We start from the raw sequence: 17,130 nt of genomic DNA on the forward strand, positions 1-17,130 counted from the left end.
TTAAGACCAAACAAACAAAACCCTCTGATTCTTTGACCCACTGGAATTTACCCTAGTGAAACTAATTTAGGAATACAGCTATTCCACCCCTCCCACCACCCCACACCCTGTTGCTAGTCCCACAATTTCACAAAAATCCATCCCCACTGATTAGATTTGCCACCACTACCATGTGCTATATTCAGCTTTCTCCTCACGATGGTACAGTCCAACAGAACTCCCTAAATGTTGTACCCTACCTCTTCTTTATCAGGATGACCCCACCATACAACCCTGGCTCTTCTCATCCAAGCAACACTCAGAGGGGCACATAGCAGCACTGATTCTTTGACCCTCTGGGGAGCCTCCTATCTCTTTTCAGGGATGCAGCTGGTACCAGACCACCCTGCTAGATTTCAGATTTCCAGTGATGGCTAAGTTGCAATGTGGGTACCTTTATTTCCTTTGTTTAAACAACCTCTTGTTCATTAATGATTTGCTTTTCAGTGCACCAAATGAATTTTTGTTACCGTTTTTGCTTTCTCTGGAGCCAGGTTTCTCAACAGTGGCACTACTGGCACTTTGGGCCAGATAATTCTTTGTTGTAGGGGACTGACCTGTGCGTTGTAAAATGTTTAGCAGCAACCCTGGCCTCTACCCACCCACCAGATGCCACTTAGCACCCTCCCCATTTTCTCTATTTTCTAGCTACAATACTTATAAAGACAAGTTTTTTTCTTTAGAACAGGTATTTTTATTTTTTGCTTTGTCTATTATAAAGGATTTACACACCAAATGGTAAGAGTCATTACGTACACAATGTATTCCACAGCTGAGCACCATTCCCTAACTGAACAGGCAAAGAAAGGACTAAACAACAGTACCTGGCAGTATTTGGGGAGCGGGGGGAGTAAAAAGACTAAAACAGGTTTAAACTGACTACTACAACTTACCTAATATTCAAAACTACTAATTCAATGCAGTTAAAACACTGTTATGTAACATTCATTAATGTCAAAGAATACAACCAAAATTAAGATAGCAAACAAAACCTATATAAGTTTTTTTCAGAGAAGGCAATGGCACCCCACTCCAGTACTCTTGCCTGGAAAATCCCATGGATGGAGGAGCCTGGTAGGCTGCAGTCCATGGGGTGGCGAAGAGTCAGACACCACCGAGCGACTTCGCTTTCACCTTTCACTTTCATGCACTGGAGAAGGATATGGCAACCCACTTTCTTGCCTGGAGAATCCCAGGGACGGGGGAGCCTGGTGGGCTGCCGTCTATGGGGTCGCACAGAGTCGGACACGACTGAAGCGACTTAGCAGCAGCAGCAGTTCACTCATTTAAAGAAAACCTGCAAGCAAAGTTATCTACTTCCAGAAAAACTATACACAGAACTACTAAGCATATTCTTTTTTTTTAGTACTAAACATATTCTTAAAAAATATAAACATGAACATTTAGAAAATACAGAACTTCAAAAATTCAAACAATAGGCAAAACTTCATTTTAAAGTAATGTGAAAAGTCCCATTTTTATCACAGTTGGATAAAGAACAGTCTTTTCTTTTTTTAAAGAACAGTCTTTTGATGTGAGATCCACGAGCAAGCATTACAAAATCCTATTTTTCAAGTGGTATTACAGAACAAGACAAAACTACAGAACAAGACAGAACTTCTTAACAATGTTATATGAAGAATTACTTTTTTTTCTTTTCTTTTTTTGTCCTTTTTTTTTAACCTTTTAATTTTATTTTTACTAAATCTATCAAAACTTAACCCTTAGATATACTGGAGTCAGTCACAAAATTCTTTTCTAGAAACAGTCTACGAAAGAGAGGCATATTCATTTTCAATTACACAACTGGAAGACACTTTCCGAGCCTGAGAAGAGTCTTCCCTTCTTTTTACTTCCTATTTTTATTCTTAGTATGTGTTAAGATATGAGATTTCAGGTTAGTTGACTGAGAAAACCTTCTATTACAGCAACTGAAAGGGCACACGTAGGGCCTATCTCCGGTATGGATTCGCACGTGGGTGCGCAGGTTGAAATCTAGGGAAAAGCGTTTTCCGCAGCCTTCAAAGGTGCACTGAAATGGCTTCTCTCCGGTATGCACCAGTTGATGACGTTTCAATTTTGAGCCTTCAACAAAAGCTTTGCCACATTCTGCACAGACATGAACTCTGGGACCATGGGTGTGCATATGTTTTTTCAAAGCAGCTCTATCCCTGAACATCTTCAAGCAGCCTGTGTGAGGGCAAGCTACTGTTCTCGGCACATCATCTTTAGTATTTTTAGGTTTCATTTTAGCAAATTCGGCCAGTTGTTTGGGATCTGAGAGATCAATACCAGGAATTCCCTCAGGAGGCAGTTTTTTACCCGTCAAGTACTCTGAATAATCAGGAACTGAGTTCTCAGTCTGTCCAGCCTCAGGGTCTTTCTTATTGGTTGCGGACCACATGGTGACAGAGAACTGACCCTCTAGGGTTTGGATCTCGACCTGCTTCTGCTCCCACTTCTTAGGGCCTCCCTTGGAGCTGCTTCCCACCGTCGCCTCACTGCCCGGGTAACCCTTCTTACCGTCGGGTTTCTGGCCGTGGCCGCTGGGCTTCCTGCTGAAGTTGCAGGCTGAGGAAGACGTGGAGCCTGACAGAGGAGACAAGGTCTGCTCAAAGTAGCTGTCGTCGAGGCCTGGGATGAAAGTCTGGTCACTGGCCTGAAGGCTTTCGGTTTGGCAGCAGGTCACAACCTCCTCCCGCGTCTGCACCACGACCATTTCTTGGTCACGGTCCCCTTGGGCTGGACTGCTTGTAAAAAGAGGCTGCAGCGCAATCAGAGGTGGATAGTGGTGGCCACCATGGAACCAATTGCCGGTGACATCCTTGTATTCCATGATTGCCTCCGTCCCCATGGTCTCCACAGAGACGGTCTCCTCACAGACGGTCTCCTCATAGACGGTCTCCTCACAGACGGTCTCCTCATAGACGGTCTCCTCACAGACGGTCTCCTCATAGACGGTCTCCTCACAGACGGTCTCCTTACAGACGGTCTCCTCACAGACGGTCTCCTCGTAGAGGCTCTCCTCAGAGACGGGCGCCAGCTGCACCTGCTGCAGCCCCACGATCTCTGGATACAACTCCAGGTCCTCTGTGACATAGAATGACTCGTGGGAGTCCATGGCTGAGGGCTCTTCAGAGGCTACTAATCAGCGGACTGGTGACCAAAAGGCCGCGGAAAAAAAAGCCGAAAGGAGAAAACCTCGTGCTTTGCAAGAAAGTGCGCGCGGTTGCAGAGCACGACGCGGACGAGGCGCAAGTGCTCCTGGGTTGGCAGCGCGCATGCGCTTTGGGGAACCTTGCGCATGCGCTTTGGGGCACCTTGCACATGCGCTTCTAAGCTGAGGCGCCCCACAGTTGTACGTGCCCACAGTCCAGTACGTGCCCACAGTTGTACGCTCGCACATGCGCCATCTCCCCCACCCCCGTACCCGCGCTGCTTAGCGTGCTAAGCAAGTGTTTCTTTTGAGTATAGCAACCAGGCTCTGCATAATTTTTTGTTTCATTTTCATTGATTTTCATTGTCCCTCCCCTTCTACTCCACCACCTGTATGAGTATGGCGGGGATAGGGGGGAGGGAGGAGAAGACCTATCCTTTTCTAATATTTATGCTTTTTTTAAATTTAATTGCACTAAAAAAATTTTTAATTGCACCGACCCACATTTATAGACCGTTTAACAATATCAGTGATAGTGGGAATGCCTGTCTTTTCCTTTAATACAAGGTGCTGGGCCATAGACTAGCACTGGTCCATCACTTGCATTACCATTTGAACCATATCCACCCCTCAACCCCTGGTTTTTGTCTTCCACAAAACTGGTCCCAGGTTCCCAAAAGGTTAGGGGCCAGTGCTTTAATAGAAATGCTTTTAAGTTTTATACCATTAGTAAATATCCAACTATTTCCACTTTTTCTAAAGATTTTTGTTTTTTAAGCATTAATGGATATTGAATTTTATTAAATACCCATTTCAATATCTGCTGAGGTTATATTTTTCCCTTAAGGGTAATCAGTGTTTACCACATTCACATATAACATTTCCTAATGTTAAGCCATCTTTGTGTTGTTTACATGCACCAACTGTCTATAGAATTTTTTTGTGTGCTTTACAGGATACAGCAGTGTTAGTACACCAACTTTAAAAAAATTCTTGGCTTCCTTCTATATGTAATCTGGAAAGTTTATGCTAAATTGGAATTGAAAAGAAAAATCTTTTCTTCAAGATTTGAAATAATTCTACATATTGAACTTTCAGGACCATTCTTCAACTTCCTTAATTTCTTCTGTGGTAATCATCCTATTTATAATTTTTTTTTCTATTTCTGCTGGGGTTAATTTAGGCTATTTAAAAAATAATTATCCAGGTTTGTGAAAATTTTTTGCAGATGAAGAAAGAACACTTTTATAATTGTTTAAAATTTCTCTGTATCAGTTGTCATTCCCCAATCTGACTGCTAATTCTGTCTATAAATGTTTTCTCCATTGCTTAATCTTTTGTTCTTCCAAGAACTCTTGAATTTAAAAGTTTTTTTTTTCTAATTTATTACACTTTTTGTGTATTTTCATACTGATTATGGGGCTTCCCTAGTGGCTCAGATGGTAAAGAATCTGCCTGCAATGCAGGAGACCGGGGTTTAATCCCTGGGTTGGGAAGATCCCCAGGAGAAGGGAATGGCTACCCACTGCAGTATTCTTAGCAGATAAAGGTCCATCTGGTCAAAGCTATGGTTTTTCCGGTAGTCATGTATGGATGTGAGAGTTGGACTATAAAGTTGAGCGCGGAAGAATTGATGCTTTTGAACTGTGGTGTTGGAGAAGACTCCTGAGAATCCCTTGGTCCCATCACTTCATGGCAAAAAGATGGGGAAACAATTCAAACAGTGACAGACTTTATTTTCCTGGGCTCCAAAATCATCGAAGATGGTGACTGCAGCCATGAAATTAAAAGACGCTTGCTCCTTGGATTGCAAGGAGATTAAACCAGTTCATCCTAAAGAAAATCAGTCCTGAATATTCATTGGAAGGACTAATGCTGAAGCTGAAACTCCAATACTTTGGCCACCTCATGCGAAGACTGACTCATTGGAAAAGACCCTGATACTGGGAAAGACTGAAGGCAGGAGGAGAAGGGGACGACAGAGGATGAGATGGTTGGATGGCATCACTGACTTGATGGACATGAGTTTGAGCAGGCTCTGGGAGTTGGTGATGGGCAGGAAAGCCTGGCGTGCTGCAGTCCACGGGGTCGCAAAGAATTGGACACAATTGAGTGACTGAACTGAACTGATGCAGTATTCTTGCCTGGAGAATTCCACGGACAGAGGAGCCTGGCAGGCTACAGTCCATGGGATCGCAAAGAGTTGGACACGACTAACTGACTGTATCTATCTATCTATACTAATTACATCAATTCTTACCTATTTCATAGTTCTTTTCTCATTTCTTTAGTTGACTGCTTAACTGATATACTTTCATTTCTTATTTCATAATAACTGCCTAAGGTAGTGACTTTTCATTTTAGCAAAACTTTACACATTACTTCATTACCATTTAAAAAAATACTGCAATTATGATTTTGAATTTAACTGGCCAATTTTTATTAGTTTCCTGGGAACTTGAAAATAAACTGTCATGGTATAGGGTTTGACATAACTATTGACTTTTATCTTAGTAATCAGAGCTTCAACAATAAAGACTTTTTCGTACATAACTGCCATTTGTTGAGAGACAAGCCTCCTTTATTACGTTTGTGTTTTTTCCTGGTACTTTTTTCTATTTTTGTTTTGATGATTTGTTTATTCAGTAAGACGCATGATTACATTTTCATCATGGATTATATTCCTTATGATTATTTAGTGACCTCCCATGTCTGCTTCGGATGAAATGGTTGGATGGCATCACAGACTCAATGGACATGGGTTTCGGTGGACTCCAGGAGTTGGTGATGGACAGGGACACGACTGAGCGACTGAACTGAACATGTCTACTTCAATGCTTTATCCATATTTTCATGGTATGTTCTGCTCATTTTACTTTTAATCTTTTAAAAATAACTCATGTTAAAAAATGGGGTAAAAAACTGCAATGTAAATTATTTTGCTCTACTACTTTGAACTTAAAGTCTTATAATCTGAGTTTATCAACCACATTTGTGATGTGAGTACTTTCCATAAAACCACTAATCACACAGATATATAAAGAAATTTAAATCTTTTACCTGCACAAAATATCCTTAGCTGTTGGACTGGTGATATAAGTTGCAAATGAGTGGTGAACAGATCAACAAATGCTCCAGGATAAATAATGAAGAGAAAAATCCCAAAGCCATTAAATCGAACTTGTTCCCTAAGAAATCACATAAGAAAAAGGAATTTACTACTAGTATCACATTTTTCAAATTAATAATGCATGTAATCATAAAACTCCCCAATGTAATTCAAATTCTTGTTTAAAATACAAGTCTCTCTGGACAAAGAATTATATATGATATACATGTATATCATAATTTTATAATAGCATACAGATTTAGTTATCAGTGAAATTATGTTTTGTAAAACAGGGCATTCTGAAATAGCTTATAACTTCAAAGTTTTTAGAAACCAATATGCTGAGCAAATAACTTAAAATTAGTCACAAATACAAAGCAATAATATTTCTGTGAGAAACTAAAAAAAAAAAAACATTTTTATGGTTTACTCTGAATTATTTTCAGGGAAGGAGATGGTAGAAAATAGAATTCAAGTATTAATAAATAATTTAAATATTTATATTTGTCTTAGCTATTATAAGGATGGCATTTTATCTAAATGTATTATTGCTGAATTAATGTTAAGTACATTTTAAAATACATAATGCTCAGATTGTCCTCAAGATAACTGTTTTTTTATCAACTCATTCTCTAAAAATGGAATTACATTTAAAAGCCTCAAAAGACCACTCAGCTACTCTGACAAAAAGTATCATCTAAATATTTTGTGCTGTCACCTAGCATTAAATATCTAAGATGACTGTAAAATTCACTTTTTCTCAGCAACTGGGATTTTATAAAAAATTACCCATACTATTTCATAAACATATTATGAATTATTAAACTGTTAATAACAATGCTTTTCTATGTAAAACCCTAAAAGCTACAGAGCTAAAGAAGAGGAAACAAAGATGAAAGAGAGAAAAAAAACTAGCCGCCCATTTAAACCACTACATGGCACACCTGTGTAACAGTATATGCTCTGTCAAGATGAGGGTCAAGACTCTCTGTCAAGATGAGAGTCAACAGACTCTTTTCATAAGCAACTGGAAAGTAATAAGAAATGATTAAATCTTCTCCTTTAAAACTTTTTATGTGGTCCACACACCCAAAGGATGAAACACATTCCCATCAGTATGTGTGTTCATTATCAGGAATAAAGGGGAGTTGTGACTCACTCTCTCCCCTATCACGATTTCACACATTTAGGAGACTTTAAAATGCTCAGGTATAATTACAATGATACACTTGGAGAGTCAAGACAAGAACAGGGCATGATACTTGAAGCAAGTCCCAGGTCTCATCCTCCCTTATCTTTTCCCACTTGGTTTTCTAGACAGGCTATGATATTTGTTAACAAACCCAGAGCTTTCAGTGTTCTTGCTGTAGGCAGCAGAGGCCATGAGTAGAAGCAGGAAAGTATTTCAGATGATGAGCCAAAGTAAGTACTAAGAAGGCAGGTGGATGGGATTTGACTGCAGTGGTTATCATTCTGATCCAATGATGAATATAAAGATTAGGTTTCGGGATTGGATGAAAATAGTGATGCACTATGAGGATATAACCATGCTGGCAAAGGACAAAGGACAGAAAGTCCCAGATTATAGATGTGCACAATTAACTAAGCATATTCATCAATATATTAATGTCTACAAAAGAGAAGGTAGCTTAAAGTAATAATGGTGGATATGCACTGGGCAGTAGTCACAGAAAGAAAAAGTATCAAATGTAGCAGATTTTAGTAATGTGTGAGTGGTAAGTTGCTTCAGTCGTGCCCGACTCTGCGATCCCATGGACTGTAGTACGTCAGGCTCCTCTGTCCATGGAATTCTCCAGGCAAGAATACTGGAGTGGGTTGCCTTTCCCTACTCCAGAGGATCTTCCCAACCCAGGGATCAAACCCGTGTCTCTTATTTCTCCTGCATTGGCAGGTGGGTTCTTTGCCATTAGCACCACCTGGGAAGTCCCAGATTTTAGTAATAAGTCCTTCTAAATGAAATGCTTTTTTTGCATCCCGTATATATATAGAGAAAGAGGGAAATATCATTACCTAATAGCTGCTATTCCATGTCCAATTTCATGTACAACACCGCTAATGAGGACTGCAGCGAAGAAATAGGTCAGTTGGTTGACGGGTAAATTAATGCCAGGAACCTGTTCATAGAAACAATGACAAATACACATTTGGGCACCAAGAGACCTGGATGTTCACTCTGTACTAACATCTAAACTTCCAAATCCAATGTTCTGTAAGCTAAAAGTAATATAAACACTGATGGTCCACTTCTCCATTTCCATCACAATAAAAATAAAAACACCAGTTTTTTTTTTTTTAACTAAGCACATCAATCTAAAGAGAATAGGAAACACCAGATTAAAAAACTGAAATATTAGCTTCCCAAACTCTTTACCATGGGAAAGAATTAGGGAACCTGGCAAAGTGCCAGGAAAGTCAGAGGGACAGTGAAGGAGTCAGCAGCCGATTCATTCTTAAGGGCTGGAAGCCCGATGTGGGAATTCTTGTTACAATTCCCAGTCCTTCTGCCAAAGTGTTATTGCAAGGTTTCAAGTACTTATGTGAGTGATACAGGAAGTCTCCACCCCCTTTTCAGTCAGTTTCATTTTACCACTATCAAGTTAAATGAGAGTTGATCATTAAAGGCAGCATAATAAAAGTGCCTTATTGGTGTAGGAGCACCATGCCTTTCATTTTTTCTATTTCATCAGTTTGTCTAGTACACTGGTGATAAAAGCACTATCAAAATGACACATAAATATATAAAAATTGAAGTTTAATGCAAAAAGAAAGCCATATGGAACATCAGTTCAGTTCAGTTCAGTCACTCAGTCGTGTCTGAGTCCTTGCGACCCCATGGACTACGGCATGCCAGGCTTCCCTGTCTGTCACCAACTCCCAAAGTTTACCCAAACTCATGTCCACTGAGTCGGTGATGCCATCCAACAATCTCATCCTTTGTCGTCCCCTTCTCTTCCCGCCTTCAATCTTTCCCAGCATCAGAGTCTTTTCCAGTGAGTCAGTTCTTCACATCAGATGGCCAAAGTATTGGAGTTTCAGCTTCAGCATCAGTCCTTCCAATGAATATTCAGGACTGATTTCCTTTAGGATGGACTGGTTTGATCTTGCTGTCCAAGGGACTCTCAAGAGTCTTCTCCAACACCACAGTTCAAAAGCATCAATTCTTTGGCGCTGACTGAGAAAATGATCTGAGCCACAGTCAGTTCCTGGTCTTGTTTTTGTTGGCTTCTCCATCAGCAAAAGAGCTTCTCCGTATTTAAAAACTATATTTTTATTATAAACATGGTTTTGAAATCTGCCCCTTTCATAAATGTATTACAAACATTTTCCCATGAATATTTTCTGGTTCAATATGATTTTTAATACCGGCATTGTATTCCATGGAGTAGACTGTTGGGCATTTCAATTGTTTTGAAAGGTTTCTGCTCTTACAAAATACTGTGATAAACATATTCAGTCTTAGATACATAAATATCTAGGGGATAAACTGTTAGGCAAGCATGGTTGGTTCACACTCTGGTGACAACATCAGGTGTGTCTGATGTTCTGGCTCCATTATACTATATAAGGAACCTTGAAGAAGTTTGGATTATTCCTCCAACACTTCATTTTCTACATCATTAATATGGAAATAACCATGTTATTTACCTGAAAGGGTGATTCTGAGGATTGCAAGAGATAATCCTTGTCTACCGTTTATATCATGCCTAACAGAGAGGTAATAAAATCAATTATACTTTAAAAATTTTGACACAGATCAAACTGCTCTCCAAAAGCAGACCCTTCCATAACCTTGGGCAAACTCATTTTATTCAAATCTGCAATTTCAGAGGAATAAAAAGCATCCCATTGTTTGATTTCTATTTCTTTGATGCTTATTAAGTTGAACACCCATTCTCCGACTTTTTGACCCCTGGGATATCTTTTGTGAGATCTCCTGACTTGTCCATTTTTTTTTCTCCTTAGAGTATTGTGTTTTCTTATTGACTGTAAGATCACTTAAAATATCAATCATCTGTTTTCTGTGATTCCTGCCACAGATGTAGTCCCAAGTTTTTTGTCTTTTTATTTTGCTTTCAGTTTTTTATACACAAAAATTTTTATGTGATCAAATATATGGTTTTGCCATTAATTTTATGCATGTCTTTCTCATTCTGTGTTCCTATAAACAGAAACCTGATTTTTCTCCTTTCAAGGTCTTTTTTAATTTCACAGTTTAATTTTAATTCAGTTACAGTTTCTTTTTGTGTTTAACAAAGGGATTTCACTTTGAAGCCTTTTTTAGTAACTGAAGAAGAGATTCAAACCATGCTGCTTGGACTGCTTTCTAAATTCATTGATTCTAAGAGTCCTTTCTCTAGTTAAGAAACTAGCTTTCATAGTCATCATTTTTAATGTACTCATAAAATTACCCTGAATGACAATCCCATAATTTAAGCAATCCTCAATTATGTATTGTGGTTGTTTCCAATTCTTCATAAAGGTTAGGATAAAAAGCTTGATAAATACGACATTTTCTATAATTTGGAAGTATTTCCTTAACCTAGAGCCCCAGAGGTAGAAGTAAATGGTCAGAGGATATGTACATTTTTATGATGCTCATTATCTGAAGTTCTCTCTACTCAGACCCTATTAAGCAACTCTTTCCAAGAACATCACTTCAGTTCAGTCGCTCAGTCGTTTTTGTGACCCCATGGACTGTGGCACCCCAGGCCTCCCTGTTCGTCACCAACTCCTGGAGTTTATTCAAACTCATGTCCATTGAGTCTTTGATGCCATCCAACCATCTCATCCTCTGTCATCCCCTTCTCTTCCCGTCTTCAATCTTTCCCAGCATCAGTCTTTTCACATGAGTCAGTTCTTTGCATCAGGTGGCCAAAGTATTGGAGTTTCAGCTTCAGCATCAGTCCTTCCAATGAATATTCAGGACTGATTTCCTTTAGAATGGACTGGTATGATCTCCTTGCTGTCCAAGGGACTCTCAAGAGTCTTCTCCAACACCACAGTTCAAAAGCATCCATTCTTCAGTGCTCATCTTTCTTTATAGTCCAACTCTCACATCCATACATGACGACTGGAAAAACTATAGCTTTGACTAGACTGACCTTTGTTGGCAAAGTAACGTCTCTGTTTTTTAATATGCTGTCTAGGTTGGTCAAAACTTTTCTTCCAAGGAGCAAGTGTCTTTTACTTTCATGGCTGCAGTCACCATCTGCAGTTATTTTGAAGCCCAAAGAAAGATTCTCACTGTTTCCATTGTTTCCCCATCTACTTGCCATGAAGCGATGGAACCGGGTGCCATGATCTTAGTTTTCTGAATGTTGAGTTTTAAGCCAGTTTTTCACTCTCTTCTTTCACTTTCATCAAGAGGCTCTTTAGTTCTTCGCTTTCCGCCATAAGGGTGGTGTCATCTGCATATCTGAGGTTATTGATATTTTTCCTGGCAATCTTGATTCCAGCTTGTGCTTCATCCAACTTGGCATGTCTCATGATGTACTCTGCATATAAGTTAAATAAGCAGGGTGACAATATACAGCCCTGACGTACTCCTTTCCCAATTTGGAACCAGTCTGTTGTTCCATGTCTAGTTCTAACTGTTGCTTCTTGACCTGCATACATATTTCTCAGGAGGCAGGTCAGTTGGTCTTATATTTCCATCTCTTTAAGAATTTTCCAGTTTGTTGGGATCCACACAGTAAAGGCTTTGGCATAGTCAATGAAGCAGAAGTAGACGTTTATCTGGAACTCTCTTGCTTTTTCTATTATCTAGCAAACGGATGTTGGCAATTTGACCTCTGGTTCCTCTCCCTTTTCTAAATCCAGCTTGAATACCTGGAAGTCCTCAGTTAACATACTGTTGAAGTCTGGATTGGAGAATTTTGAGCATTACTTTGCTAGTGTGTGAGATGAGTGCAATTGTGCGGTAGTTTGAGCATTCTTTGGCATTGCCTTTCTTTGGGATTGGAATGAAAACTGACCTTTTCCAGTCCTGTGGCCACTGCTGAGTTTCCCAAATTTGCTGGCATATTGAGTGCAGCACTTTCACAGCATCATCTTTTAGGATGTGAAATAGCTCAGCTAGAATTCCATCACCTCCACTAGCTTTGTTCATAGTGATGGTTCCTAAGGTCCACTTGATTCTGCATTCCAGTCTGGCTCTAGGTGAGTGATCACACTATCGTGATTATCTGGGTCATGAAGATCTTTTTTGAATAGTTCTTCTGTGTATTCTTGCCAACTCTTCTTAATATCTTCTGCTTCTGTTCGGTCTATACCATTTCTGTCCTTGATTGTGCCCATTTTTGCGTGAAAAATTCTCTTGGTATCTCTAAGTTTCTTGAAGCGATCACTAGTCTTTCCCATTCTATTGTTTTCCTCTATTTCTTTGCACTGATCACTGAGGAAGGCTTTCTTATCTCTCTTTGCTGTTCTTTGGAATTCTGCATTCAAATGAGTATATCTTTCCTTTTTTTCTTTGCCTTTCACTTCTCTTCTTTTCTCAGCTATTTGTAAAGCCTCCTCAGACAACCATTTTGCCTTTTTGCATTTCTTTTTCTTGGGGATGGTTTTGATCACTGCCTCCTGTGCAATGTCATGAACCTCCATCCATAGTTCTTCGGGCACTCTGTCTATCAGATCTAATCCCTTGAATCTGTTTGTCACTTCCACTGTATAATCGTAAGGGATTTGATTTAGGTCATACCTGAATGGTCTAGTGGTTTTCCCTACTTTCTTCAACTTAAGTCTGAATTTGGCAATAAAGAGTTCATGATCTGAGCCACAGTCAGCTCCTAGTCTTGTTTTTCTGACTGTATAGAGCTTCTCCATCTTTGGCTGCAAAGAATATAATCAATCTGATTTCAGTATTGACCATTTGGTGATGTCCATGTGTAGAGTCTTCTCTTGTGTTGTTCGAAGAGGGTGTTTGCTATGACCAGTGCGTTCTCTTGGCAAAACTTTATTAGCCCTTGCCCTGTTTCATTGTGTACTCCAAGGCCAACATCAGTGTACCTTTTTCTACATATCTGTTCCTTTCCCATGTTGCCAGGTATCTGTCTATTCAGACCTATAGTTTCCTTATTTCTGATACCTCTCTAAAATACTTAAGATTCTAATACATTTCCTCTATATCATAAATTATTCAGGTTATCTTACCTTTATTTCAAATAAATCAGTAGGCTTGATCCAATAGGATATTGATTCCTTTTCCTTTTTACATCAATGGGTTTAATAATGAAATAAGGTAAGGATTTGAGTATGTGAATATATCAACAGATGGTAGGTCTTATTTGCTGGCAATGGTACTTGACTGTCCATCTGTCTCAGCCATGATCACACAGGGCATTAGATGTACCAGAATACTGACCTCTCAATAACACAGAGTGTCAGGTTTTTGGGAATTAATACTGAATGAGGCCATAGATAATTACAGAATAAACAGAAAGTTAGTTCTTTGAGCTACAAGCACTCATATCAAAGTCAGGAGATATAACAAACCTAAACAAAAACATGCCAGGTAGATACACAGAGGGTAGTGGACTTCTTAATGGCTCCAATGCATGGCTCTCCTAAGAGAGTCAATATTTTGTGAGCTCTATGAATAAGCGGAAAAGAAAACAAAATAAATAATTTCTTCTCTAAATATCACTTTGCTATTCAGGTAATGACTTTTTTGGACATGACACCAAAAGCACAAACAATAAAAGTAAAAATCAACAAATGAGATTACGTTAAACTCAAAAGCTCCTGCATAGTGAAAGAAACAATCAATGGCAGCCTACAGAATGTGAGAATATTTCTGCAAACCATGTACTGGATAAGGGGTTAATATCCAAAAGATATAAACAACTAACAAAACTTCATAACAAACAACCCCTTCCCAACAATCTGATTTAAAAATGAGCAGAAGTACTAGTTCCAAAGAAGACCTCAAAATGGCCAAAAGACACGTGAAAAAATGTTCAACATTACTACTCATCAGGGACATGCCAATCAAAACCACAGTGGGATAACACCTCACACCTGTTAGAATGGCTATCATCAAGCAGAGAAGAGGGATTTCCCTGGTGCTCCCAGTGCAGGGGTTCTGGGTTTGATGCCTGATCAGGAAACTAGATCCCGAAAGCAGAAACTAAGATCCTATATGCCTCAGGTAAGAACTAGCACAGCCAAATAAATTAAAAAAAAAAAGAAAGAAGAGACAACACATGTGTTGGCAAGGATGTGGTGAAAAAGGAATCCTAATGCACTGTTGGTGGAAATATAAATTAGTCCAACCACTATGGAAAACAATATGGAGGTTCCTCAAAAAGTTAAAATAGATCTAACATATGATCAATCAATTCTACTTCTGGGTATACACCCAAAGGAAATGAAAATATTTTGATGAGGTATATGCATATCTATGTTTATCACTTTATCACTCTGGCCACCTGATGTGAAGAACTGACTCATTTGAAAAGACCCTGATGGTGTGAAAGACTGAAGGCGGGAGGAGAAGGGGACGACAGAGGATGAGATGGTTGGATGGCATCACAGACTCAATGGACATGAGTTTGAGTAAAGTCCAGGAGTTGGTGATGGACAGGGAAGCCTGGCGTGCTGCAGTCCATGGGGCCGCAACCAAGCGACTGAACTGAACTGATGTTTATCACAATAGCAAAGATTATGGAAATGACCCAAATGACCACCAATAGATGAATGGATGAAAACAATGTAGCAATATACATACATAATAGAATATTATTCACGTATGAGAAAGGAAGCTATCCTGCCATTTGCAACAACATGGATAGACCTTGACCACATGATGCTAAGTGAGATAAGTCAGAGAAAAACAAGTACTAAATGGTATCACTTACATATGGAATCTAAAAAAGTCCAATCTGTTAAAAAAAAAAAATAGCGTAAAATGGTGGTTACCAGAAGATAGGGGGTGCTGATAAGAATGAGTGTTTAAGGGTACAAAGTTGTAATGAGTAGCAAATAAGCCACGGAGATCTAAAGCACAGTATAAAGACTAAAATCAATAATACTATACTATAATAATATAATCTAATAGATATTGCTCCAATGGCAATATTACAATAAATAAATGTATGAAAGTAACATGCTGTATACCTTAAATGTACAAATTGTAATATGTAAAATTCATCAAATAAAAAACTAATTTAAAAAGCCTGTTAGCTTCTTTTTGCCTGTGGATGACGCCACGTAAGCATCACTGAAGTCTCCTCCACTACAGTCAAGTTTAAGTTGGAGTTTATCAAAGAGCCCAGAAAGCCTGTGGAAGCTCTTCATCAGAGGTCTGAGCTTTGAAACAACCAATGTGAGTCTGAGGAGCCATTCTGAGCTTTGGGGTACACTCAGACTGTGTGGTAAGGAGGGATCCAAACACCAAGCACTCCAGAGGCTTTGGGTTTGTCATATACACCACAGTGGAGGAGGTGAATTTGATTATGAATGGAAGACCACACAAGGTAGATGGAAGAGCTGTGGAACCAAAGAGGGCTGTCTCAAGAGAAGATTCTCAAAGACCTGGTGTCCACTTAACTGTGAAAAAGATTTTTGTTGGTGGCATTAAAGAAGATAATGAAAACAGTGCCTAACATGTTATTTTGAACAGTATGCGGGGAAAAAAGTGACTGAGGCAACAGCAAAAAGAATGCCTTCTGTAATCTTTGATGACAATGACTCCATAGACAAGACTCATTCAGAAATAGCACACTGTGTATGGCCACAACTGTGAAATAAGGAAAACCGTATCTAAGCAAGAGATGGTTAGTGCTTCATCCAGCCAAAGAGGTGGAAGTGGTTCTGGAAACTTTAGTGGTAGTCATGGAGGTGGTTTTGGTGGGAATGTCAACTTTGGTCGTGGAGGAAATGTCAGTGGTTGAGGTGGCTTCAGTGGCAGCCATGGTGGTGGTAGATATGGTGGCTGTGAGAATGGCTATAATGGATTTGGTAATGATGGAAGCAATTTGGAGGTGGCGGAAGCTATGATGATTCTGGCAATTACAGCAATCAATCTTCAAAGTTTGGACCCACGAAAGGAGGAAACTTTGGAGGCAGAAGTTCTGGCCCCGATGGTGGTAGAGGCCAATAATTTGCCAAACCATGAAACCAAGGTGGCTATGGTGGTTCTGGCAGCAGCAGTAGCTATGACAGTGGGAGGTTTTAATTACTGCCAGGAAACAAAGCTTAGCAGGAGAGGAGAGCCAGAGAAGTGACCAGGAAGCTACAAGTTACAACAGATTTGTAAACTTAGTCAAGCACAGTGGTGGCAGCGCCCTGCTGATTCGAAGAAGACATGTTTCAGACAATGCTCATATGTATGGGCAAAAAAAACCCTCGAGGAATGTATTTGTGACTAATCACACAAACTATTTTAGTTTCTAATCTGTGGGAAGTGTAAAGTATTTCAACACAGAGTTTTCACATAGTTTTTTTGTACCCATGCTGCTGCTGCTGCTAAGTCACTTCAGTCGTGTCCGACTCTGTGCGACCCCATAGACGGCAGCCCATCAGGCTCCTCCATCCCTGGGGGTCTGGCCCGTGCTACTGATTGCCAAGTGTAGTAGTCTGATTATGATGCTGAATAAATATCTTTTAAAACAAACAAACACCCCCCCCCAAAAAAAAAAACTCGTTAAACTAAAATAAAACTAAAAAGCCAAAGGAAAAAAACCCAAAAAACCTTTTCCTATTCTAATTCTAGAAGTCACAGGCCAGTGATGGTATTTCCTCTAAGCTTGCTTCTTTCTCTACTATCCTCTTCCTTGGCAAACAATAACCAATCATGTAACCT

At 39.5% G+C, this 17,130-nt stretch overlaps 1 protein-coding gene across 2 annotated transcripts in view; it reads right to left on the bottom strand.

Moving 5' to 3' along the window:
* Positions 1-17,130, bottom strand: part of MBTPS2 (membrane bound transcription factor peptidase, site 2) — a 44,036-nt gene that overhangs the window by 19,686 nt on the left and 7,220 nt on the right. Inside the window, exons 4-6 of one of the 2 annotated variants that reach the window (XM_010822145.4) lie at positions 8,337-8,440; positions 6,257-6,384; positions 710-3,129 (exon numbers count right to left, since the gene is read on the bottom strand). In XM_010822145.4, coding sequence (XP_010820447.1) covers positions 1,889-3,129; positions 6,257-6,384; positions 8,337-8,440 — 1,473 coding nt within the window. In that variant the 3' untranslated portion in view covers positions 710-1,888. Of the gene's footprint in view, positions 1-709; positions 3,130-6,256; positions 6,385-8,336; positions 8,441-17,130 lie in introns of those variants that run through there. The other variant, NM_001075981.1, reaches the window with a different exon arrangement.

The sequence above is a fragment of the Bos taurus genome, chromosome X (assembly GCF_002263795.3).
Source record: "Bos taurus isolate L1 Dominette 01449 registration number 42190680 breed Hereford chromosome X, ARS-UCD2.0, whole genome shotgun sequence".
Classification (NCBI taxonomy): Eukaryota; Metazoa; Chordata; class Mammalia; order Artiodactyla; family Bovidae; genus Bos; species Bos taurus.